Genomic DNA, 24,814 nt, shown 5'->3' with positions numbered 1-24,814 from the left:
TGGCTAAGGTACGAGGGTATCTCCACCGGAAATGCTGGGCAGTCCACATTCGGTGCTGTCCAACGCCGCTGGTGATGATAGTGCGATCCTTGATTGGGTCTACGACCTCGCTCGACGCTCAATGACGTGTTGGGGAATGATCATGTCGTCTCGACCGCTGCGGTTTAAACGCCTGGCATGGATATTGTTCTTTCTAGACTTGTATCTGAACCATCCACCCAGATCGTTGGGTCTTCGTGATTTGCAGTAGAAGGAGCTCAAGATTCTCTGCACAATCGCCGACGAGGTACGGTCGCTGGCGCTACCTCGTTTATATTCTTTGCTGATATGTCAAAGTGGATAATCCCGCCACAACCTTAGCCTTCGGCTAGTCTGGCCTCGGGCCAACTTGGGGATGCTGCCAGTCATTCGGCCATCGAATCGTGCACCCAAGGCAATGACCAGACCGGCATATTGTATGGCCACAATCGCATGGCTAGATCTGTGGAGGCCAAGAATGTGCAAGGCTTTAATATCTGTCTCATCAAAGGCCCCTAGGCCTTGTAGACTGGTCGTTACGGATATTGGATCTTTTCAGCCAGTTGCTTGGGTAGACGAGGGCAATTCGGGGTGGCAAGAATGCCCTGCCCGACGTATAGGACAGGCCGCGTAGCAGTATTGACCAACTTGGCACCCTCGTCGATAGAATGCATGAACTTGTCTTGGCGGAACTGACTCATTATCAAGTTCGCTGGACTTAATTCAAGTGGGAATCTAGCACATATAGCTCGAGGGGGACGGCGGAAAATGCCCGCTGTCACATCTATAGGCAGTTCCACAAGAACTGGCCCAGGTTGACCGCTCAGCGCGATTTCAAATGCCTCATCGATCTTTCTCGGTGACTCTGAGGTGTTGTGCACGGTAGTATTCCATTTGGTCAGGGCTAAGACATTGCCAGCACATTTACTTCCTGGGAACCATCCGTACCAATCGCGCTGGTGGTGACTTGGCCGCAGAACACATTTATCAGTGTCCCATCGGCCAGAGCGTCCATTATGGATGTGACCAAGTTGGTCACTCCAGGCCCAGATGTCACCACAATAATTCCAGGCTCTCCTGTAGCTTGGGTATATCCGTGTGCCATATGACCAGCTCCTTGTTCATGACGAGGGAGAACGAAACCAAAGTTCTTTGAATTGTAGATCGCATCGAAGACAGAAAGAATGGCGCCATCAGGGTATCCAACTGATAGAAGAAACACTAAAATGGGATTTTAACGGGAAGCAATTGAATAGTTACAGATATGGCGCACTTCATGGCGAATCATCATATCGTTGAAGACGTGCCCCCGTTCTCCCCACAAAATCTTCAGGCTTTGAGGGTATCCTAGGCTCGAGGGGATATGGATTGTTGAGTTAAACTAGCATAATGACACCCCCGTTTACTTCAATGTAGTTTCGATCAACCAACTTTCTCAATTGATCCTACCCGAATGTATGACCGGGCGATTACTTGTGGAAGAAACATTATCACCCTCCGTGCCAACCGAAGCAGTTGCAACAGAACACGATACAGAGCACGTTCCTCGAGGCAAATTACTCCTCTGGATGCATACTCCGAGCTTCTTTGACCTTTTTAGCAGGCGTCCAGACATTTTCCTTTTGTTTTCAAGAAGACTTGAGGTAACTATATAGTGAGAGCAACAAGAAACAATTCCAAGAACGACGAGACACCATTGAGCTAACACATGAATCCAGCGGTGAGCATTCGTGGATTTAAAGCTCTTATATGAGCAGCCCAAACCTCTCATATGCAAGCCTGACGCATCTCTAGGATCGATCTATAACTTATAAACGCGAGGGGCCAGTCTACATGACTCACGGGCCACTAACAAGCCGTAGCATGTCCTGCGGTATCGGCTTGAGCTTTAGGCAGTGTTACACTAGACCAAGCTGTACCTATTAAATTCTCCGAACTAGGTCATATGTCCAATGGGGCCGACGCTATTGTGATGGTTACCGCAAAGCGCCGGGAATGAGGTTACCCGTGCGGGGTCCTAAATGGGATTGAATGAACATAGATTCTCTGAGGTCGTCACCTTCCTTCTTCATTGAATCATTCCCATTTAAGGTATTTTTCGTGTCACCTAATACTTCACTTTTTCCCAATAGTCTCGGAGCAGAAACATTTGAAAGATCTAGAATCACGGAACTAGCAAATACCATACAGGAGCATGGCCCTAGATAATGTTTCACCGTATCCCATAAGTAGCTATTTCTATACATTCAATCTGGGTCTGCTGTAAAACTCGAGGGTTTCACCTCGAATGTCAGCTAGCAGACTTCTTGATGAATGTAGTCACATCCCGAGGTTCTTGGTCAGGCGGTGACCGTGATGCTACACGTGGGGTCGAAAAGGGACAAATTGATCATAACCACCTGGGGGATTCCTATACATAGTAGAAGTTGTAGAAAGAAGCTTAAGCACTCGAAAAAAGCTTGCACATGTGTCGAAGCATCAATGTTCTAGTCGTTCTTGATTTGGTTGTTCCTTTGTTGGCTTGCCCAGGTAGGGAAAGCTTGCCGTGATCACAGCGGGATATATTATGATCATAAATACGTCCTTGAAAGCAACTGGACCATCCGTTAGCCTCCCAGAAGCTTGTAGCACTACTCCATAGCAGCCAAAATGATACCGATGTGATTCGAGCTATCTGTTTACTCGTCTATGCAAGCCACAAGTAAACAGGCTGACCAATCACAGCGTGGCTCACGCCGGCCGGGTGCTTCGGGATGATTCGGGGGTGGTTGGAAATGGGTGTTTTTGGAAAGTACCTAGATGGAGAGATTGAAGGATCACGTCCTCTTCCCTGATCCAGAAAAGAAAGCCGATAGAGAGGATAGATGAGTAGAAGAGACGCACAGAATTTCGTTCCGAGAAATCGCGGTTTTCACCGAAGGCAGCTCGGGCGACCCGCTCAACCAATCAGGGCGAGGGTTTTGACCAATTCCCCCCAAAGAGAAACTTGACTGTTCGACCTCAACTTCCAACCTCCATCGGCTCTTCTCCCAGTTCTCCTCCCCCCCCCCCCCTCCCCTCTTCTCGCTTTTAGCGACTTCCCCCTTTCTTCACTTGAAATCGATTGGAGGGTCTGATTTCGCCATGTTGGCTCGTTCCCTCCTGCGCGGTCCCAACCGGGCCATTGCACGCCAGTCGCTCGGCAAGTCCACGGTACGCCTCCTTCAACCTCCAACCATTGAGTCCGGCCGAAGAGGCCAATCGATTCGCCGGAATCGGCTCTTCTCGTCTCAAGGGCTTATGCTAATCAATTCCACAGCGTGCGTCTTCCACCGCCGCTGGCGCCGAGTTCGCTAGCTCCCCCTTCTACCTCACCCTCACTGCCTCGCTCGCGACTGCCGCCGCCGCCGGTTCTGCCGCCTGGTACTACCACCTCTATGGCCAGGAGGCTTTCGCCATGACACCCGCTGAGGAGGGGTGAGTGATATTCCCCTGATCGAACCGACCTCTCAGATGGCTTCGGAGCACCGGAGCCGAAGATTGTGCGATTCACGCTCGTGAAGGACCATTGAACTAACATATCGCCCTTTCCAGTCTGCACCCTACTCAGTACCCCTGGGTTCACGAACGTTTCAACAAGACCTTCGATCACGCCGCGTGAGTGCCACGCCTTCCCTGAACCTTACCAACCTCGGCGTCGCGGCTCGACCGTACTAATTTTTTTTCATCCCAGTCTCCGCCGTGGTTTCCAGGTTTACCGTGAGGTTTGCGCCTCTTGCCACTCTCTGACCCGTGTCCCCTGGCGCTCGTTCGTCGGTGTTATGCACACCGTCGATGAGATGAAGGCCATGGCCGAAGAGAACGAGTACGATACCGAGCCCAACGACCAGGGCGAGATCGAGAAGCGCCCCGGAAAGCTTTCCGACTACATTCCCGCCCCCTACAAGAACGACGAGGCTGCCCGTGCCGCCAACGGCGGTGCCCTGCCCCCGGATCTGAGCTTGATCATCAAGGGTCGTCACGGTGGCTGCAACTACGTGTTCAACCTGCTCACTGGTTACCCTGACGAGCCCCCGGCGGGCGCCAGCGTTGCTGAGGGCATGAACTTCAACCCCTACTTCCCTGGTACCGGTACGTGACTGTTCCAGTCTGCTTTGCGATTGTGCAACCTCTAATTCGGATTCTCTAGGTATTGCCATGGGCCGTGTCCTGTTCGATGGCGTCGTCGAGTACGAGGACGGTACCCCCGCCACCACCTCCCAGATGGCCAAGGACGTTGTCGAGTTCCTGAACTGGTCCGCCGAGCCCGAGATGGACGACCGCAAGAAGATGGGTGTCAAGTCCATCGCTCTCCTGACCGGTCTGTTCGCCATCAGTGTCTGGGTCAAGCGCTACAAGTGGGCCCCGATCAAGTCCCGAAAGGTCGTGTACAGCCCCCCCGATCGGCCCCCGCCGCTAAATGTGACGCTGCAAGACCTGTATGAGTTGGAAAATGGGAGAGGCTGACTGAGGCTGTATGACCCATTGGGCATTTCTCCCCCTGTACCAATTGCCCCGTTGGTCCTGTCTTCTGGCAGAGATCTCTTTCATCATTTGTTTTGTGCTAGAATGCCCCACGAGCACACTTTTGTATCTGTATCCTAGATATATTCCTTTTTCTTGTCCTTCCGAAAACTGTGTGCTCGAGGAGTCAACTGAATTTAATTTCCTTTGTGAATGTGCATTTTTGAAAGATCCAACGTTCGAAATATTCGAACTTGCTATATTTTACCGAGGTACCCCGAAATATTGAATGACATCAGTTGATGCTAGAGCCAATGCCTCAAAGAGTAAAAGCACTGAGATCTTCACAGACCAAGTCGCACATTTCATGTTTGAATATTGGCACGCAAAAATAGAATAAAAAGGCCATTGGAATGCTGGGTAGATTGGCAAGATTAAATAAGAGTGACTCAATATACATACACATGCACCTGGAACTATAGAGGTGGGGTATCATCCAAAGTTCGTTCGCCATCTCCAAATACCGGCTTGAAGACAGTATCATAGCTGTTCCACATCGCGGCGAAAATCACATTACCCAAAGTCACCAACCACGGAGGACTGCGTCCATCTGGGCCAGCGAATATCTTACCCAGGGCCAGAAGGGAGAGAATAGGCGGTGCCCACAGAACAAGGAAGACGCCTTTCCCAATCTTCTGACGCGTCTTGGTGATTCGGTAGGGTCGGATCTGAGAGAGGTATTCTTGGTATGATACTGGGAGCTCATGTTCGGCGGCGCCGGTCATGAGGAGGTTGAGATAGCGTGCAGAGGGCTGTGCGTATTCACCATCCGGACGCAGGTGCGGACCAATATCTCCCAAACACCAGGTCGTAGGGCGCACAGTATGCATTGCGGGCGAATGGTCGCTTTTGATCGCATGTTTCATCTTCAAGGCTTCATCTGCAGCTGGCGAGAGGAGCGTATGGGCTTTGAAGGGCGGGGTATCGGGGTAATTCGGTACTGGGTCCGTGGGCTTGTAGGACTCTGAGAAAGCGTGGCAGTCAACTACGACATCACGATAGCCACGACCACCTCCCTCAGTAGCAATGATGATCGCATAGTCGGCCAGAGTCACCTCGTAGACGACGCCGACTAGAGGCTTGTGCCATCGGTGCCCGTGGAGATCCGTACTTTGTACTTCTCGCGTCTCCACCATGAGCGGCTCCTTCTCTGACATGTATATCCCATCCATGAGCGAGTCATCATCTGCCGACTCTCTGCCCTGCTCCTCCTCATTATTCGGATTTCGGTATTGCGTTCCCGCGAAACAGGGTTCGGCATATGGGATTCCAGGGAGGTCGAACGTCAACCGGAGCTCTGGCACGAGGACAGCAATTTGGGAGAGCGGCTTGATGTTCCGTACTCCGCGGAAGGTCTTGGAGGCGAGATTAGAGCCGTACGCAAGGTACAGTACTGTCTCCTTCTTTGCGATTGTGTCCTGAAGACCCGTTCCCCTCTCCTGCCGCTCGGTGATCTTCTCGGAGAGGTATTCATCCTGATCGAGAGAGGCCCCGATACTGGATGCACGACGGCGGTGTGTGGAGGTTGTGGGGAGGGGACGAGGACTGGGACTCGCGGATCGATTCAGGGCAGCAGGTAGAACGCCTCTCAGTCGTGTTAGAGGCGAGGTTGCGCTAAAGCGGCACTCCGTGGTTGGCGCCGCTTCTTCATCAGCCGGTTGGGGGTGCATAGGAGCCATGGTTTGTGTCGAAGTCTTACCCGACAGAATTAAGAAATCTGGCAGTTAGCTTGGAAGGGTTAGTCATGGGTCAGCATGATTATATAGGATCCTTGTTCGGCCTAATTGATGCATCGCTTGCCCGTCAGCGAACCAGATCATTGCTGAGCCGGTATCCGCGATTAATAATCGCGGGCACGGAGGAATTGGTGCGGCGGCGGACCAGACGGGAGCTGGACACTCCGAATGCCGGCCCTCGCAAAGAAACTTCCAGATCTTCTGGAGATAGTAGAATTGAATGCATCGGTGTTCATGTAAGAGACGCTCTGGTGGCATTGCTTGGGGCTGTGGATGATGACTGGGGCTGCAGATCGAGTAGACCACAACGAACAGCTTGGGAGTGTCTTGGGGATATCCTCAGAGCGAGGAAAAGAATGAAATGAATATAACAAGTCGAATAGTATCGACTGGAGTCAATCATGTGACGTTTCTCAAGGCCAGTGTAAACATTCAACCAACCGAACTTGCTCCTTTATCCTCGCATTGCTCAGCTCAAGACAATCACCGTTGTTCCAGACCCAACTGCAGTTCAACTCTCACCTGTCCGCAGCCTATTGTTTGTTGAATTGTCTATCTGTCTGTTCTGTCTGTTCATCTACAGACTGCGGCGATGTCCCGTCGAGTTGTTTCGAGAGTCATTTCTCTAGAACCACTGCATGTGATTCGAGCGAAAGATAAAAGAGCACGGGAGCTTGCCTTGTCCAGAAGAGATGACAGCGATCTGGCAAGCGCTTTTGAGCCTGAACAGTCAACAGCAGAGACAGTCAGAGAAGAGAAGCCGAGCAAGAAGCCAAGCGATGTGAACAATGATCCGATGTCAGCTTTAAGTACAGAGTCCGCTTACGATTCGTCACGATTGGCGAATATCGCGCATGAGACTGGCGCCACCAAGCACGCAATACCCAATGCACCACATCCAATGCTGAATGCCACTAGTGCTTTCGCTTCTAGCGATAATTCAATTAACGCTAACGCTACAAATGCTACGTCAAGCGCCGACGCGGCTCCACCAAGCAAACTGATCTTTGACACAGACAAAGAAGATTCGAACGCAATCAAGATACAGAACATGCAGCAGGCCAGTGTCTCAAATGATGTCGAATCATCGAGCAAAGGAGTTTTAATCCCCGGAATTCGTGGAAAGGAAAAGTTGCCCGAGCCAAGCAAGCGAGATTCTGCGTTTTCACGGCCCAGACGGTCTACCCGAAAGTCGTATACATTACTTCTAGAACCTGATGTCGACTGGGATGAAGACCTCCGGCCCACGGATGATGAAATGGAGATAGTTGACGACCACGGAGAAACCGCGTTGACCTCACCAGATCCGGAGTATAGAAACTCCACGGACAGGAAATCTCCCAAGCGAAAGAAACGACAGTCCGGGCCAAACTCATCAAAACGCCGGAAAGGTGTCAAGGATAAAACCAGTCCAGTTCCAAAAGGGGGAGACCGGGATCTACAATTGTCATTGACGAGTGCACCTATTACCTTCTCTCAAACGCAAGTATCTGGCTCCCACACAGGTTCTAGCTCAAGGCCCCTCGATGGACGGTCTGAAGCTGCTACTACGAAAGACACCGCTAAAATCCCCAAGACCTCTTTCCCTGGCATCAGCGAAGATCAGAATCAATACCACAGCCAGGTCGCTGTCGAAAAACACGAAGTCATTGAGATATCCAGCGACTCGTCATCATCTTCTAAAAAACCCAGCCTCGACTATGACATTAATCCACAGAGCAATCATGTTTCCCCTACATTCAACCTCAACCAAGGAAGAGGAAAGGTTGTCGGAATGAAGCTCTCCGATGCACTTCGTGATGCTGGAGAACCCTTTAGACATACCGATGACCCTGCGACACACCCTACCGGGATCTTCGAAACAGCAATTGACAACAAGGATGCTAACGTTTCCACTTCCCGCAAGCCTTTGGCCCGCATCTCTCCGTTCCGAAACTCAGAGGTCACCGAGTCTAGCATAGATCAGGGACAGGTTGAGTCAGATTCGAACCGACTAGCATCAGACTCCCGAATGATCCGAGCAGACTACCTAAATCTCCCAGTGACGACGAATCTTCACGGGCTTTTCAATGACCAAGCTGACATCAAGATAAACGAGAAAACCGATGACACGACGCATGCCATGATGGATCCAGCAATGAAATCTACAGGCATGGTTCATGAGAAGCTAGTAAATTCTCAGGAATACTCCCAGTTCACGGGAAGCAAAGCAGATACCTTGTCGCAAAGCTCATCTGCAGCGAAAGCTGACCGCCAAGCCACATTTACTATCCATGAAAATCAAAGTCAGAACACACCAGAATCCGAGAAACCTCTGCTAACCAAAGAAACGCCCCTCGAATCGCGTCCTCGATGGATTCCAAGGAGTATTCTCGTGGATCGCAATGGGAGCCCTCGACTTGCAAACCAAGGGGACAAGAACATCCAGACGCCTTTTCTCATAGATGAACGCATGGGGAGTATCGATCTAACTGGTGTCAGCTCCAGCTCCAGTGACTATGATCAAAGCTCTGAAATGTACTCACCTGGCTACACACCCGAGAGCCAACGGACATGGTCCAAGTTCCACCGTGATATGGTTGCAGAGTTCGGCATTAACACAGAGCAACTTCTTCATGATGGAGATCGCCCCACCTCTCTCAGCAAAGCTTTTGTTTCCGAAACCGCCAGATGTGGGACTAGTCATACTGATCGTCAGTACACGGAGAAGCTTTTAGAGACCAGGCCGATGATTACTCCACAACGTGCAGATGATACCTCTGCGGGGACAAGAACTTACATTGATCATGAGAGGACTTCCACGATAGCCGCCACATTTTCAACGGACTCTACTGACGAGGTTGGTTTGTGTGGAAGGGATCGTGCCCATGATCGTCTTGGAGATCCATCTCTTTCGAGAACTTCGGGCCCATCTTATCCCGGACTGGAGCCAAGTCGATCGCTCGTGCAGGATGACGCCAATGGTGTAGAATGGATCTCTGCTCTACAAACGGCGCAGAGAAGTGCGCACGATCTGCTACAGGTAACCAATCAAGTGTGTTCGATCCATCGAAAGCCACTACAGTATGCCATTCTCATACTAATGTGCGAAACAATCTAGCAATTGTCCACTCAACTTGCAGCTGAGCAAGACACCATTCGGGACGTACTGCAGATCTACCGAACGGGATGCCATCGTATTCTTGACGATCTGTTCCGAGCACAGGAGGTGCGAATGGAATTGTACCGACAGCAGATGTCGTCAGTCAAGGAGCAACACACCCAGATTTGCCGAGAGCTCATTCGAGGGCTGCAAGAGCTGGATGATCGGGTGCAGGGACCCTAAAGGTCTGGTGACCCCAAGGAAAAAAGGCAATCGCAAGCGATCCAAGCGTATTCTATCCATACAACAAGCAGCGAAGATGGGAATTGTTAAAATGCGGTGATGATTGGCGCGACTCACCGAGGATCACGTGGGATTTCGTTGACTCATTCTCAGCTTTTAAAGCTTCAATTTATTTCACTGTTCCTGTTAACTATTTTAATTCCAATTGTCTGAGACTTCCCCCTTTGTGTCTCCCTTTTATTACTTTATAATCGATTGAATTGCACCCATTGCTTTGCTGATTGAGTCAACCCCGCCATGTCGGTGAGTGAACCCCTCATTGTGAAGCCGCAAACTGCCATTGACGCCATCCAATCGCCAGTTCTTCATTGAAAATCCCAATGTGGGCAACCACAGTCACCTCGAGGACTCTCGCAGTATGTTGAATCCATGTCCTTTGCAATTGATGCAATGAACTCACACCTCGGTACACAGTTCTGGGTTACAACCCCCTCACCCCGCCCAACCTCCTCCAGCATGAGATCGCATTGACCGAAGCGTCGCGGAAGACGGTGTTGCAGGGCCGTGATGAGGCCGTCGCAATTGTTCTCGGTACCGACGCCAACGAGCGTCTGATGGTGGTCATCGGTCCCTGCTCCATCCACGACCCCGCGATGGCCCTCGAGTACTGCGATCGGTTGTTGAAGATGAAGGAGAAGTACCAGGATGACCTCCTCATTGTCATGCGCTCGTACCTCGAGAAGCCCCGTACAACAGTCGGCTGGAAGGGTCTGATCAACGACCCCGATCTCGACAACAGCTTCAACATCAACAAGGGTCTGCGTGTCTCCCGCCAGCTCTTCGTTGACCTGACCAACAAGGGCATGCCCATTGCCAGTGAGATGCTGGATACTATCTCTCCTCAGTTCCTTGCCGATTGTTTGTCCGTCGGCGCAGTCGGCGCCCGTACCACCGAGTCTCAGGTCCACCGTGAGCTGTCCTCTGGTCTGTCCTTCCCCGTCGGTTTCAAGAACGGCACCGATGGCACCCTCGATGTCGCCGTGGACGCCATCGGCTCCGTCAAGCACCCCCACCACTTCCTGTCTGTCACCAAGCCCGGTGTCGTGTCCATTGTCGGCACTGTCGGCAACCCCGACTGCTTCGTGATTCTGCGCGGTGGCAAGAAGGGCCCCAACTACGATGCTGCCAGCATCAAGGACGCCAAGGCCAAGCTTGAGGCCAAGGGCCTTCCCCCCCGCTTGATGGTGGACTGCAGCCACGGCAACTCGGAGAAGAACCACAAGAACCAGCCCAAGGTGGCCGCTGTTCTGAGCGAGCAGATTTCCCAGGGTGAGACTGCCATCATGGGTGTCATGATCGAGAGCAACATCAACGAGGGCAACCAGAAGATGCCGGCGGAGGGCAAGTCCGGTCTCAAGTACGGAGTCAGTATCACAGACGCGTGTATCAACTGGGAAGACACCGAGACTACGCTCGAGACACTGGCACAAGCCGTGCGCACCCGGAGAGAGAAACTGAGCGCCAAATAAGCGACGACTTTGTTTCTTGTCTGTTTCATGGCCTTTTAATGAGCACCCGGGTGGTAAAATTGAGGTATTTTAAGCGCATTGCGTATGTTGGATTAGGAAAAAAAGTGTTTTGAATGTCATTTCTTTCTGACTTTGAGCGTTTCCATGTGGAAGCAAATGTATCTATAAATCGTGGTAGAGGAACCAACGCCGAAGAAATGGCTATATGCAATGACCGCAATCCTATCACAAAATGCAAACATCTGGTATATGGACCCTCTCAATATTTGAAAGATGCTGAAAGCAATGTATCGCTATTCGCGACGCTCACTCCAAGGACCGTCTCGTGATCCTAGCTCGGGGATCTTAAAGTCCACTATACAAGCAGCGAACGAAGGCCGGCGGATAGAGTCATCCTTCTGCATCCCAGCAGAAAAAGCATTCGCTGGCTCGAGGCCATCAAACGCTGTGCTGGGCACATATCGACTGATTCCGTATCGGCCGACGAATCCGTCTTGTAACACCGATGCCTTGCGCTTTCTTGAGTCCCGCAATGGCGAAGCACGAAGATCAGCTCGAATGAGCGACCGTACTGGTTGTAATTTGCCATCCGAGCCAACAGTAACCATCTTGCAGGGGCGGTCAGCTCTATGATTTGCAGAGGTAAAAGTGTCGATATCTAAAATTGTCCCTTCGCCTGAAGCATTGAAAGCCCAAACCCTTGCACCGCCATTCGAAGACTGCAACCCCAGCTCAACGACATTCTCAACACGCCCTATCTCCTTCCCATAGATCTTAAAAGGCCACATCATTGCCGTGGGCCGATAACTGACACTTAAAAGAAACTCCCAATCACCATTTGGATTTTGCACGAGACTCTCCCGCCGCTTGCGGAAGCGCTCCGAGTCAGCGAACCAGTCGCGCGCAAGATCGCTGATGCCCATCATGCCGTCGCCTTGTCGTTCACGCTCTTTGCGGATGACGTTAAATACATCGAGTGGGATGGAATATAAGACGATACGATCTTGGTATGCGGCTACAACGCGGAGGCCCCATCGGAGATCCGAGCCCACGGCGAAGGCTGTTGGGACGCGAGCTTCTTTCATGCTGTCTGAGGCATCTTTGCCAAATGGGGGTACGCAGACAAAAGCTCGTGTGAGACTTGTAGGACCCCCAATGGGTGCATCGGATCCGATGCAAAGGAGACCTGTGCGAGGCTCGACAAAGACAATATGGAAGCCATCGTTGATGGGCACAGCGCGGTAATGGTGACAATGTGTGGCTCTGACAAAACTGAGATTTGAGGATTTAGATGGGCCACGGCGACCGAATGACTTGACATCTGCTAAGAGGTGGAACTGGCACTTTTTAGAATGGTCGGGCAAGGGAGATTGGCGACATGCACACTCGTGGACACCTGGTCCGGCTAGTGATGAGATGAGTCGCAGGTCCTTTGGAGCTTCGGGGGTGTGAGGGAGGAAATGGAGGATCTCGGAGGGTTGAGGCATTGGGAAATGCCTTCGTTGGCTTTGTTGGTTTTCGTCGACCCAATGGATTTCGATGCCGCCTGCACAGCCAAAAGCTATGCATCGGCGTCCGGGACAGAGGGCCATTGTTCGTGGCGGGTGGTCTTCGGAGCAAACGTCATAGTAATAATGTGGCGAGGAGGTTTTCTTAGATGAGTTGGCTCGAGTCGAATCTGATGGTGAAGCAGTTCGCTTCTTGTGCGGGTTCTTGGGTAGATCCAGATCACAGACCATCCCAACACGGTTGCTCAGTAAAGCTGCAAGGACCACCCGCGGTGTAGTCGTATCTAGAGTCGCAGATAACACCTCAAAGGGACATTCGATGCTCGATATCGGTTCTAGATCAGTATTTTCTAGCCCAGATTTCGTCTTCTTGTCATGAAGATGAAAGACATAGATCATGCATCCGGTAGTCACAAGAAGATAATTGCTGCAGCTGCTGACACTAAAAGTCGACACGAAATGTGAATGTTTGTCTCGGATAGGCATTGATCGGGTTTTCGAGAGGCGTTGTGCAAGACCTGAGAAATTGACAATTTCAGATGCCACGAAGCCTGGCCTTTCAATGCTCACTTTCCGTCCCGACAATAAGCACTCGGTTGCAAAGCGCTTGCTCATCCTCCACACGTCGCTCTCATCACTCGACGGCCGGCATCGAACTCGTTGCTTCTCGCAGTCTTCCAGATATGCACCCCACCACCCAGCTCGCTTCAACATGCTCTCCAACAGATCCCGATTCAAGCTGACTCTCATCCATTGAGAGCACGTCCGGCGTGCATTATCAAAGTCTCTCGGTGTCAGCATAGAATAGATTTGGAGCATGATTTCGGGTGGCGTGATGTTGGCAGCAGGCGGCGATCGATCTGGAACCATCGAGCTGCTGTTATGCTGGGTGAATGCGTTGAATGCCGATGATTCGGGTATTGGTACCGGAGGTTGATCCGTCGGATGATCTTTCTGTGCAACATGTTTCGAAGGCATTTGGAACCTTTGTTTTTCCATAGAAACGTCATGCCGGGTCATGAGCCGGCGCCTTTTGTCGTGAGACCTTAAGGACGGCATGACGAGACTCTCCAGACCTGGCGACTCGACATGCAACACGACTTCAATTGTTAGGTCTGTGGCAAAATAGAGGATAGAAAATGACGCCGATCGAAGACAAAAGGAAAAAAGGATCGACGAGGATTTTTAGACGATAAAATGGAAGCTGGATCCGTAGAGATCGATAGAATAGTTCGAATGGATGACGGAAGAATTGAGGTGGAGTCGAACAAGATTGTGGAGTCAATTCAACGCATCGATTGACTAGTGCAAGATTGGATCCACGATCTTATCGTTCCTGGTAGTGCTACCACGCCAGAAATGGAGGGCCGGGATCGCAAGCGCGGGATCTGAAGCAAATATGTGGAAGGTTGTATTCCCCCAAAGCAGATTTCCAGCGAAAGCGGAGTTGAAATGTAAAATGTGAAATGTGAAATTTACAATGTGCAATGTGCAATGTGCACGATTGAAAATAAGGAAATAAGCAAGTCAGAACATCCGCGAAATACAAAGCAATGGGGAGGCAAGGGCCTTTTTCTACATGATCTTATACATGGCGAAAGTTTGATTTGGCCGTCGGGGTAACACGTCCTGACGTAAACACGTCCTGAGACATGGACCACGTTGATGGCGGAAATCCGAAAGTTCGGTGGAGCCGTCATGACCTTTGCTGTAATTAGGCCGGCATTGCATTGCGATGTCGACTTGCCTCAAGCTCAAGCTCGGGCTCAACCATGGGCCGATGGCAGACGAGTCACAGATGGGCGGAGACTGTGGAATGGGGGCAAGGCAACGAGCTGCCCTGGGGCCCTAGTAGATTCAGATTATGCAACTCTCGCATTGAAAGTGGCTCAAGTGGCTCAAGTGGTCTGGTCCAGTGGTGAGGATCGGGTCCATGTGCATTCCTGGGTGAACCGAGGAATGTGGAAGTGGAAGTGGAAGTGGAAGTGGAAGTGACGATGTTCCGGATGCGGCGAGGGGAGCCAAGGGCCACCCGAGACACTTCATCTTTAAAATCCTTGATAGTGAAATCTGGGATGTTGGTAATTTCGGGCCATGCAAGGCCTGATTGTAGGGTCGTGGATTGTGCATATGCACTGCACTCACACTGACTGCGCCTGCACCGCCTGCAGAGTGCGGAATGCATCCCCCGTCCATGCAAGTCAAGTGGAGAGCCCCAAAACAGACGTGAACTCGACCTGCCGCTTCTGGTTCATGTCCATACCTCGGGGCAACTCTTAGTGCAACAATCCAGGGTTCGCTTCCGCTTGTTGGAGCTTCGCGGCTTTGGAAGTCCGCAGGTTCGCATGTTGGCCAAGATGTAAGCTGGACAAATTGAGAGATTAAAAAATTAAAAATTAAAAGCATAAGCGATAGATCAGCCGACTCGCTTGATCTCACTCCAGCTGAGACACTGCCACGTTTTGCCACGAAAACATGAGGAATGTGAACGGAGGCCTACGTTGTCGGGGCTGATGCCAGATGGTCAGAAAAGTCTAGAATTGTAAGCGAGGAATGACTTGGGGCGACTGATGCGAGATTCTATGTCTACTAGGTATACAATACAGTCTAAGCGAAGTTGGTCCAAAATAAAAAATAAACAGCGCTAGAATAGAAAACAATTGCGTGATATCTCAACAAATATGCATAGCGAGAGAAGCCGACCCCAAACACCAGACTGAATAGGTTACAGGAACGGAATACTGTCGAGAGATGAAATCAAAGGGTATTGGGTCCTTCAGTTAACGAGAGATGTGCAACATAGAGTGGAAGGAATGCAGTCGAGGTATCAAGGTCGTATATCATCATTGAATGGTCAGGGCCATGTGCAAGACATGCGATCGGCGGTCGAAGGTTGGGCTATCAATCAAGGATAGTTGTTCGACGACTCGTGGTTCTCATAAAGCGGGCCACCGTTACTCTGAGAAGGCCTACGACCCGGGAGCCAGGCACCATGTAGCGGCACAATCAGACTCGGGTTGACGTACTTTTTCAGACGCAACTCCAGTTCATGGCCGCCGATGCGAATCGGAAGCGCATCACGATCCATGCCCGAAGGCGGCGAGAACGTGGAGGACGACGAGGGAGAGAGCTCGCCGCCACCCGAAAGATCCCGGTTGATGCTCTTGAGAGCGATGAATTTCATCAGCGGTTCATAGGTCCGTGAAAACCAGTATGTAAACCAGACCGTGAAGATCAGTAGGGGCACCAGAAGAGGTACCAGGAGCAGCTGACGGGTAGCCGCCGTGCGCAAAGCGAGGACTCCAATCATGGCCAGTTGGTACACGACCAGGCCAATGAATACCCGATTGCAAATCATCGGCCAGGCACGTCCGGTCGAATGCTGTTGGTGGTCCATGGCGTACAGCAGCTGATATTTGTAAATGAACTGGCCGACGGAGAAGTAGACAAGACCGAACAGGCAGATCAGCCATGAGCTGGGGAAAATCGAGTACACAATGCAGATGATCAAGATCAAGATGGTCTGAGGAATTGTGAGTCCGTAGCTGAACTTCGGCGGTGTTGACAGCTCCGCATATTCCCGTGGGGTCCGCGCCCGGAGGAACTGCAAGGGGTACAGGGCAACGCTTCCAAACTCGAGGAGTCGGAAGGGGAAAAGACCCAATCCTTGCAGAACTAACAGATTGATGTAAAACGGCGCGAGACCTTCCAAGGACTTAGCCAGGGCGAAGGCAATGGTTGTGGCATCTTTAAAAGCATCACGCAAATGCTCCCAGAAACCGTAGAATCCACTTGCTGTTCCAATGACGGTGAAGATGAGGAACAGGTTGAAGAAAGCAAAGAAGAAATTCTTGGAGATGATTGAGAGTTCAACATCACCACGCGACATCATTCCCTGGTTGTTCGAGAGCCACTCGTACAAGTAGGGGACGACCACTGTCAACAGCGAGAATACCAAAGTAGGCAGACCTGTTTGAACCAAGGACTTCAAAAGAGGATGGAGTGAGAGGAACTCCGCGAGCTGCGGTACAAACTTGTGGAGTGTCTCCAGTTGCAGAAGAGAGGCGATAGGAAGCAAGAGGACAGAGAAGAATACCGTGAGGAATCCGATAAGCACAGTGATGAGCCACGACTGGGTCATCCGGCGGGAGCGAGAGAGATAGGTATTCTTCCAGATGACATCGGCAGGCGCAGGAGCAAGGCGAGCAAACATTTGCATGGGGTGCGGATCGAGAATAGCTTGCACCAGCATTTGCGAGGCCGCAATTGACTCCATCGTCACGAACGCGATCTCGGTTGAAGGGTATTCCTTCTCTCGAGCAGCCTGGATCTGTTCGTCGATCGTCCGCAGCTTCTCCTCGTAGTAGTCGATCGCATCGATCGTGTAGTACCGAAGCTTCAGTGGACCGTACCAGATACGGGCCTTGGGTCGCGCATGGGAATACCCTGAGACGTGCTCCCGATCAGTCCCCGACAGCAAGCCAGCATGCTCGTCATCCTCGTTCAGCGTGCCGTTAGAGGGTTGTGGTGGTTGGTGAGTCAACGGCAAGGTGTCCCCTCGGTCACGGCGAGGACGTTTGTACCCAATATGTTTCGTCCATGACCGTTCCAGCTGGCGCACGATCTTCATGCGTTCATCAATGAGTTTGTCCAAATCACCCCACTTGCGGCACAGGGTGACGGTCTCCACTTTGCCCACCCTGAGACCCTCTACAAAGTCCTTGATCTTATCTTCGGCCGATAGATCGCGGGGTATTCCCGACAAACGGACCGTACGGTCAGTGGTGCTGGTCTGATTTCCAAGATAGGTCTGGCGAACGCGAATAATTTTGTCCGTCTGCTGGAGCAGCAAGTAGATGGCCAAGCCGCTGAAGACGTAGGTGAATAGGACATAGATCCACAAGTACTCCGGGTTGTCCTCGCCCTTTTCCTTGTCCTTGGACAGTTCTCCTACTACGCCGGTGGTGGTGTCGCCGGGACCGTCTTCGGGATCCCAACCGGGAACTCCATATTTGCCGGTATACTTGTAATGCACGGGAAGCAGGACAGCGACGGCGAAGAAAAAGACGGCTGCTAAGAAGCGGATCGCAAACTTGAAGAAGGACAGGAACTATCATCGATGGGTTCTATGTTAGCCCAAAAAATTTTTCCTGATTTGCCGCATATCTCAAAAGAGGGAAAACGCACCACGTATGCGTCTAGTCCAGCGGACTGGAGAACTTCTTCCTCAGTGATACGATATAAGACTGGAATCCACCCAAAGAAAGTATCGGGTAGCTCGGGCAAATGCGACGCAGCGTTGCGTGTTTTTCTCCGCGCGGCATAGAGTTCTGTCCATTTGGGCCGTAACACCTGCGAGGACCATGGAGGTTAGCAAGAAGTACTGGAACCAAACCGATGCGGAGGCAAAGACGTACACAGAATGACAGGAAAGCACCCAGTCCTAGGGCAGAGCTAACGGCAATCTGAGTATATAGATCACGCTGCTGCTTCGTCTGATCTTCCCAGCGTCGTTCTCGCCCATCGTCTGGATCGTCGGCGAGAACGGTCCACAGCGCAGTGGCCGCCGATGTCGTTAACGACATCTCTCTGGTCAAAGTGCTGTCGCCTCAACTGATTGAATTGTAAGTTGAAGATTTGTGTAATCGATCCATTAAAAGGAGGTCGTGGGTGATCTCGTGATCGAAGTCATTAGTGCGGGAACTGGGATCCTCCGATCGTGTTGTTTTTGTCCATGACGACGCTGCTGACTCAGCACGTGCGTCTAGCCACTTGAGGGACATTCTATGTCCCTCGGCCAAGTTGTAGTAATATCCCTGATTCAAGCGGCATGGGTACGTGAAGAAATCTTGAATTCTACATCCATTAAAGGTGCTGCAGAAATGTTCATAAAAGAAGGACTAGGATAGGGATACATACGAACTGGATGAGGATGATATTGATAAAGCATATAACAAGAGCACATATGGTAGCTTGTTTCAAGGGTTGCTCCAGCTTAGAACACTAAAGGTTATCAACCCTATTCTATTAAGAAACTTTCTTGAACTGGATCCCCGCTTTCTGTTTTCCATCTCGGTCAATTCAGCATATTGCCCAATTGTACGTATATGCACCCTAGTTAGACAACGACAATTCGATATATATCGGGATGTTTTACATCCTTTCGCAGCTAGGCAAGATTGGGAAGCTACAACTTCAAAGTGGACCCAACGATAGAATAAAAACTCAAACAAGCAATTGCCATAAAGAAAGCTCAGAGCGCTGGAGTCGGCATTAGAGGAGAAAACACAACAATTTGCCCAGGGAGAAACAACGCCCTTGTGGCTGGCGAAGATAAAGGACAAAAGAAAAGAATAGGCCCATGTGTATATCGTGCACACCCTATACCGTTCTATGAACATCCCCAATCAAGGTTCCCTGGCGTGACTGCAACGCGAGAAAAGGAAAATCTGCGTCAGTTCCTGTGGCAGCGCAATGTTATGCTCAAATCCTTCAGGTTGAGTGATTGCTTAGGCCAACGGGCCACGCCGCAGCAGGTGGCGCTTTTCGAATGGTTTGCCCAATTATTGGTTCGTGGGACCCTAAAGGCGCCAGAGCTAGATTATGTGAGCTGGAAACGGGGTGCGCAAGGGTTGGAGAAGTCGCTGCGTGGTTTGATCAAGCGGGCTCACGATGGGGCGATCGGGGATCGAAAGACCGTCTTCTTGTTCGAGTAGTAGAAAGAAGCATTTGCGTGATCCGACCACAGCACGGAATATTGCATTATACGGAACCCTAGTGAGCCAATTTGATTTTTTTAGAAAGTCTACCAATCATTCTGACCTTTGCGGTCTGTACGAGGTACAAATAATTATCTAAGGGCTTCATAGATATATTATGCTTATTCAATATGTAGAAGGAGAAATGAAAACGCTTTGTATGCCATCCATATATCGATCTTGAAGGAACGTAATCTAAGTAAGCTTCGCAGCGTCGTAGTAAACGTCGAGAAGACAACCGGCAGACCAGGCTTGAGTGGGAGACTAGATATACGTATTAGCACTGATCAAAAGGCGCGAGAGAAACGAAAACCTACCGAGTCACCACAGTATTCGCCATTCTTGTTAGTCAACTCCGTCAAGCCCTTCCATGGGCTCTCGCGTAATGCCTTCTTGCACCCATCCAGACGCCGAGTAACCTGCTGGAACGACTCAATTCGCTCCGCCGGTGTTTTCCGGCGCATGATATCAAAGTGCAGCAAGGCGCGGAGGTAGTAGCCTCGTTGCCAGACCCACTCGGGGCCTTGGTGGTAGTTGCGGCCCTTGGAGGTTGCGAAATCAGCCGAGTCTTCCGAGTTGTTGTAGTGAGGGCGGTAGTTGAGGTCCGATGGGTCCAGAGTGGCCATGCCAACTGGGCCGACGATTGCAGAGTCGGCGATAGAGAGGGCAGTGAGGGCTTTTTCGGGAGTGAAGAGCTCCGGTGCGACGGACATGGCGATCGGGAAGTTGGAACGGAGCTGGTAATCCTCAAAGGGCTTACCGGACTTGTACAAATCCTTGTAGATGCCACGGCGGTTGACGACGTTGGCGTCCACATCGTACTGGGCGTCGTCCTTGGGGTCGAGGGGGACATAGTAGCACCGTTCAAAATTATCCTTGATCTTGCCGGCCCACTCCTTGAAAGAGATCGATTTTCCATCGCCAATATCGACTCCAGCGTGAGGGTAAGTCTTGGACTCGTTGAGTTTCGTAACCCATGAAAGCGCACTGTAGAGGAGACCAGTGATCTCGATAGCAGCACCATCACGAGGTGTACCAGGGAAGCCCTTGTTTCCAGCCTTCGGGCTCTCCCCCATCTTGTCTTGCCAGGTACCACAGTTGTTCTGGTTACCACCGAAGATAATTCCAGTATCCCAGTCAACCTTGATATCAATCTGGAAGCCTTCGGACTTCATCTGGACGTCAAGATCAGGGCCTGCATTGTATTCGCGGAAGGACATGCCCTGAGCATGGCGCTGGAACACCTCTTGAATGACTTCCAGGACAGTAGGAGATTGCGAATAAGCCCTAGGATCATCGAATGGGAACCAGGTATCGTCATACGGTAAGAATCGGCGAGGAACCTTCTCTTGCAGGATGCTATTTCCATTAGGAACCATGTTGGTGTAATCCTGTATCGCCTGCAGGAAGAACCAGACCGAGTCACGCGAGTTATAACGGGGCAGCTTGCCGCTGCTGAGGAGATTGGGAATCATGCCGTGCTTGAGCACGCTTGCAAATGCAAGAATGTGCTCCTTACATTCGTCGAATCGACCAGTGCAAAGGAAGAGACCACGAATGGAAATGAAAACATCACGGCCCCAGCACCTAGCCCAGTCTACAGCAAAGTGAGGCAGGCCCGCCGCAAGACTAGGGACCTGCTTGGTAGGCCACAAAGATGCCGAGTTCACATAGCCAGTTTGCTGAACACTGACCATGGCCAACTGATGAATAAATTCCTGACCGTGGCGCACATTATCACTGAATTGGTGGATGGCCTGCTTCCATGCTGCGTTGTAAGCTACCTGCACAATGATTGCGAAGTACCGAGGAAGCAAGAAGTTTGGCAGTCCACGAACAGCATCAAACTTTTCGCGCAGCCAAGAGGCCGGCTTGTGCAGAGCTGCAAACCCATCCTTGGAGGCAACCTTCTCCATGCGCCCAATGAGGTAATCTATAGCCCACTGGCCATCACGGAGATGGTCGCAAAGCGGGTGACCAAGCTGGTTGTACTTGATGATGTCCTCAAGGATGCTCCACCAACCCTGGAGACCGGCGTATACAAGGGGCCCACTCTTGGGAATGGCGTACACACCATCCTCGCCACCGCTTGAGTCTCTTTCTTCAGCATCACAGCGGTAAAGCACGAAGTTCAAATCGATCAAACTCAGCTCGGAGAATGCTTCATCGGCTCCGCTAGAGAGGAAATTGTCCAGTCCCTTCGCATGCTCAGCGCCAGGGATCCAGGTCTCGAAGAGAGCAATAGATCCAGGCACTAGGGTCTCAAGCACAGAAACAGTCACGTCTTTTCCGTCTCCCTCGATCTTGGATGCATCAATATCGCGAGTCTTACCCGGTAGACCCCTGAGGTTTTTATCGTCGGCTAGAGCCTTTCCTTTGGCATCATCGCCAGCATCAACCTCCAAGACCCACGAACCGAGGTGCTTGGCTTGGGTACCAGTAATATGAGTAGGAGCCAGGATGGCACCACTCTCATTACCTGGGAACGCAGTGTGCGCGACGAGGAAGATGCCCTTCCTAGTCTTGGGGTGAACACGATGAACAGTGATATATTCCCCATCGTGATGAATATGGGTTTCGTCGTAACCCTCAACACCCATCATCGTATGAAGCTCGTTCAACAGCTTCTTCACGCCTCCAATGCCATCTCCAGAACCAACCTCCAGGTTTTGTGATCCGGAAAATGGAGATGAGTACTGACGTGTCTCATGTACCAAATCAATGAGCTGAGGATAGATCTCGTCGTAGCCCATGACACTACCAATGGCCGAAGCACACATCGCGACGAGAGCAGCATTTGGCAGGGTATCTCTGGCATCACGCTTCTGGGCAGGGACTTCATTGTCATGGGTGCAGTCCATGAACAGAGCCTGAACAGGAGACGGACGGATATGGTTAATTTCCTCATTCGCGTCAGCAGTCTTCGCAGACGTAATGGCGTGGCTGCTTCCCGCAGATGGCAAGCCCACATCGAAACTTCCAATGGGGCGGCCACCATGGCGATGAACGAGGCGACTCAATTCCGCAGTACTCCAGGCTTGCATGGCTTCTCGAATGAGCGCGTTGATACCCAAACGCTTAACGAATACGTAGTCAGCTTCCTCCGAGCCCGTGAAGAGTTCGGCGAAAACAGTCAGATTTGGTCGCACTTTGCGGGCCTCATCCAGCAAGTACTCAGCGACAGCAAGTGGCGTGGAGTGACAGTTATCAATGCGGAATCCCGAGAAATACTTAGCCATCAGACGGGTATAGCGTGTCATAAAGTCCCAGAGGAATGGACTGTCCTTGGGCGAGTTTCCGTATCGTAGCTTGACACAGTCCCCCCAGACAATCACTTCACGGCGAAGGTATGCCTTGGAATCCGGTCCTGCATTGTCCCGCATAGCATCAGCATTCCAGATCCAGCCATTATTCACAAGTGCAAGAGCGTTAGGGTTGTGCTTCTTGGTGGTTTCGTTGAGAGGCAGTCGAGTAAAGTAGGACTCGATAAGGGGGCTGTCCTTGGTGACTGGCCCCGCCTTGGGGCCGTGGTCGTCAATGCGGAGATATTTGACTCGGTTGAAGAGCTGATCCATGATGACCGCGACATCCGCGTCGAACTCTTCATAGAACGGCTCATTGACTGCATCGAGAAGCTTGGTCAGAGACGCTTCGGCTTCAGCAACGTTGGCTTGGTCGTGTTCGCCCCATAGTACCGTGAGTGCGGCGGCTCCAAAGGCTGGGTCGACTGCACGCCCGAATCTTCCAAGAACGCGGCCCGAGGTAGGGATACCGTGTTCACGAATGGCCTCGGCCTGGTCCTTTACTGAAATTTCCTTGAATTGCTTCAAAGGGCCCGCGATAGCAGCGACATCGGCCTTCTTGTTAGCCCAAGCGCCTAGGATGCTTTTCGTATCGGTCTTGACATCAACGGCATAGAACTCCCAGAGACGAATCCCATCAATGACATCTTTGCGCAGGGCATTCATCACCTTAACCAAATCGTCAGTTGTCAGGAACTCTGTTGGCAAGCCCAGGCTTTCAAGCTCATTGCCAAACTTCAGCAGCGCGGTATCAAGCTCGAGTGCAGCCTCCAGCCAAGGCGCAGTCTCCACACTGTAACCTGCCTCGGGGTGATCCTCCAGCCATTTGCTATTGTTCGCAGTATGGTTCCAAACCACATCAGTCAAAGTCAAGAGACCGTACTCCTTTTCCATGCGCGAAACAAGCGATGCGACATCAGCCTCTCCGTTGGGAAAGAAGGCAGGATCAAATGCTAGCTGATCAGATATGCTGTAGGGTGAATTGGAAGACCCGCGTTGCATGAGTGGCGTAAAATGGACCATGTTGTAGTTCCGCTGGCTGATTCCATGGAGATGCTTATCCCAATCAGTGGGATATTCGCCCATGAACTTGGAGATGACCGAGAAGATCGAGAGCGCATTGAGCGGCAGGTTCTTTCCCTGGAGGGTGAGCCTCGGAGAGACATCTATGTAATGAATGGGGGACTGTGTAGGCTCCGGTGTAGGCACAGATTCGACGGAGAACTCTGGCAGTGGAGAGAAAGTGGTGTAGTAGGCGAAAGAGCCAGCACTGTTCACGGAGATGTCGATCTGAATGTTCTGGTTGAAATTGGGTTGCAATCTACATCCACTTAGCCTTGGGTCCTCCGCAGATCCGATACCCTACTTGGAGGGAAATCATACCTGAATTCACGGAAAGAATGGCGATCGAAGGCCTTGCCCTCCTCGGGGATGTTCACCCATAGACTTCCCTGTCGACAGATGGAACTGGTGCCCTCAATGATAAATCGCAGCACATAGCCGGAATCAGGTGGAGGTGGCAAATAAATGTACCCGTTGGGTACGTCCGGCGAGCCGTCATCCTTCAAAGGAAGCAGGTAGACCTGGCGTGAGGGGCTCATCGTGATCGTGCTGGGGAATTGCGGAGAAAGTGGAGGGGGATTCGCGACGATCTACGAACCTGAGCTCAACCCAGTGATTACTGGGAGGTCTCAACAAGAGAATGGCCTACAATTGAGGCCTTGGGAGAATGGGGGGAGAAGAAAGAAGAAAATAAAAGCAGGAAAAAAAAAACGAAAGATCGCAGCCGGGACAGTAAACCAAGGTTTTCCCCTCATCAGGAGCTCCGGGCGTCCAGTGACATCATGCATCCGGGGGAACCTTGGCAGCATATTTTTAGCGTCTGTCTAGACTCTGGACCCGGGTCTTATTCAGGTACTAGGACTACTTATTCATTCTGAACTCGCAAGTCTATTCATATGCCAAGGTACAAGTCATAAATCTATTCACAAACCATAATCCGAAGTCCCATTCAATCAAAGTCGTGCAGCATACCGCTCACCATCGCTATTCCCATCCGAGGCAGAAGAAGAAGAAGAAGTCGGAGCACGAGAAAC

General features: G+C 51.3%; 8 protein-coding genes across 8 annotated transcripts; 3 read left to right on the top strand and 5 right to left on the bottom strand.

Annotated features, from left to right (window-relative positions):
• Positions 1 to 99: 99 nt before the first annotated feature.
• On the bottom strand, positions 100 to 1,309 carry N7443_010925 (uncharacterized protein; the record flags this gene model as incomplete). Its single annotated transcript, XM_056890981.1, is given in 5 exon segments — positions 100 to 322; positions 356 to 547; positions 559 to 949; positions 967 to 1,239; positions 1,279 to 1,309. The coding sequence occupies 5 exon segments, from the start codon at positions 1,307 to 1,309 to the stop codon at positions 100 to 102; spliced, it is 1,110 nt and encodes a 369-aa protein (XP_056737472.1).
• Positions 1,310 to 3,097: 1,788 nt separating this feature from the next.
• On the top strand, positions 3,098 to 4,503 carry N7443_010924 (ubiquinol--cytochrome-c reductase catalytic subunit CYT1; the record flags this gene model as incomplete). The annotated part of the gene is made up of 5 exons (XM_056890980.1): positions 3,098 to 3,210; positions 3,317 to 3,474; positions 3,592 to 3,654; positions 3,731 to 4,128; positions 4,187 to 4,503. Exons 1-5 carry the CDS (start codon positions 3,142 to 3,144, stop codon positions 4,501 to 4,503), a joined length of 1,005 nt encoding a protein of 334 aa, XP_056737471.1. The 5' UTR covers positions 3,098 to 3,141.
• Positions 4,504 to 4,976: 473 nt separating this feature from the next.
• On the bottom strand, positions 4,977 to 6,239 carry N7443_010923 (uncharacterized protein; the record flags this gene model as incomplete). Its single annotated transcript, XM_056890979.1, has 1 exon — positions 4,977 to 6,239. The coding sequence occupies one exon, from the start codon at positions 6,237 to 6,239 to the stop codon at positions 4,977 to 4,979; it is 1,263 nt and encodes a 420-aa protein (XP_056737470.1).
• Positions 6,240 to 6,888: 649 nt separating this feature from the next.
• N7443_010922 (uncharacterized protein) lies at positions 6,889 to 9,621 on the top strand (the record flags this gene model as incomplete). Its single annotated transcript, XM_056890978.1, has 2 exons — positions 6,889 to 9,318; positions 9,397 to 9,621. The coding sequence occupies 2 exons, from the start codon at positions 6,889 to 6,891 to the stop codon at positions 9,619 to 9,621; spliced, it is 2,655 nt and encodes an 884-aa protein (XP_056737469.1).
• Positions 9,622 to 9,918: 297 nt separating this feature from the next.
• N7443_010921 (3-deoxy-7-phosphoheptulonate synthase) lies at positions 9,919 to 11,150 on the top strand (the record flags this gene model as incomplete). The annotated part of the gene is made up of 3 exons (XM_056890977.1): positions 9,919 to 9,924; positions 9,983 to 10,037; positions 10,096 to 11,150. The coding sequence occupies 3 exons, from the start codon at positions 9,919 to 9,921 to the stop codon at positions 11,148 to 11,150; spliced, it is 1,116 nt and encodes a 371-aa protein (XP_056737468.1).
• A 293-nt stretch (positions 11,151 to 11,443) lies between these two features.
• On the bottom strand, positions 11,444 to 13,636 carry N7443_010920 (F-box protein; the record flags this gene model as incomplete). Its single annotated transcript, XM_056890976.1, has 1 exon — positions 11,444 to 13,636. The coding sequence occupies one exon, from the start codon at positions 13,634 to 13,636 to the stop codon at positions 11,444 to 11,446; it is 2,193 nt and encodes a 730-aa protein (XP_056737467.1).
• A 1,927-nt stretch (positions 13,637 to 15,563) lies between these two features.
• Positions 15,564 to 18,243, bottom strand: N7443_010919 (putative DUF221 domain protein; the record flags this gene model as incomplete). Its single annotated transcript, XM_056890975.1, has 3 exons — positions 15,564 to 17,768; positions 17,846 to 18,010; positions 18,076 to 18,243. 3 exons carry the CDS (start codon positions 18,241 to 18,243, stop codon positions 15,564 to 15,566), a joined length of 2,538 nt encoding a protein of 845 aa, XP_056737466.1.
• Positions 18,244 to 19,611: 1,368 nt separating this feature from the next.
• N7443_010918 (putative glycogen debranching enzyme Gdb1) lies at positions 19,612 to 24,319 on the bottom strand (the record flags this gene model as incomplete). Its single annotated transcript, XM_056890974.1, has 3 exons — positions 19,612 to 19,680; positions 19,734 to 24,039; positions 24,102 to 24,319. 3 exons carry the CDS (start codon positions 24,317 to 24,319, stop codon positions 19,612 to 19,614), a joined length of 4,593 nt encoding a protein of 1,530 aa, XP_056737465.1.
• Positions 24,320 to 24,814: the final 495 nt, after the last annotated feature.

Source organism: Penicillium atrosanguineum (genome assembly GCF_028827265.1).
Source record: "Penicillium atrosanguineum strain IBT 20685 chromosome Unknown utg000008l_segment0_segment0, whole genome shotgun sequence".
Lineage (NCBI taxonomy): Eukaryota > Fungi > Ascomycota > Eurotiomycetes > Eurotiales > Aspergillaceae > Penicillium > Penicillium atrosanguineum.
The sequence above is the reverse complement of the archived record's forward strand: the minus strand, read 5'-3'. Positions and strand labels throughout refer to the sequence as shown.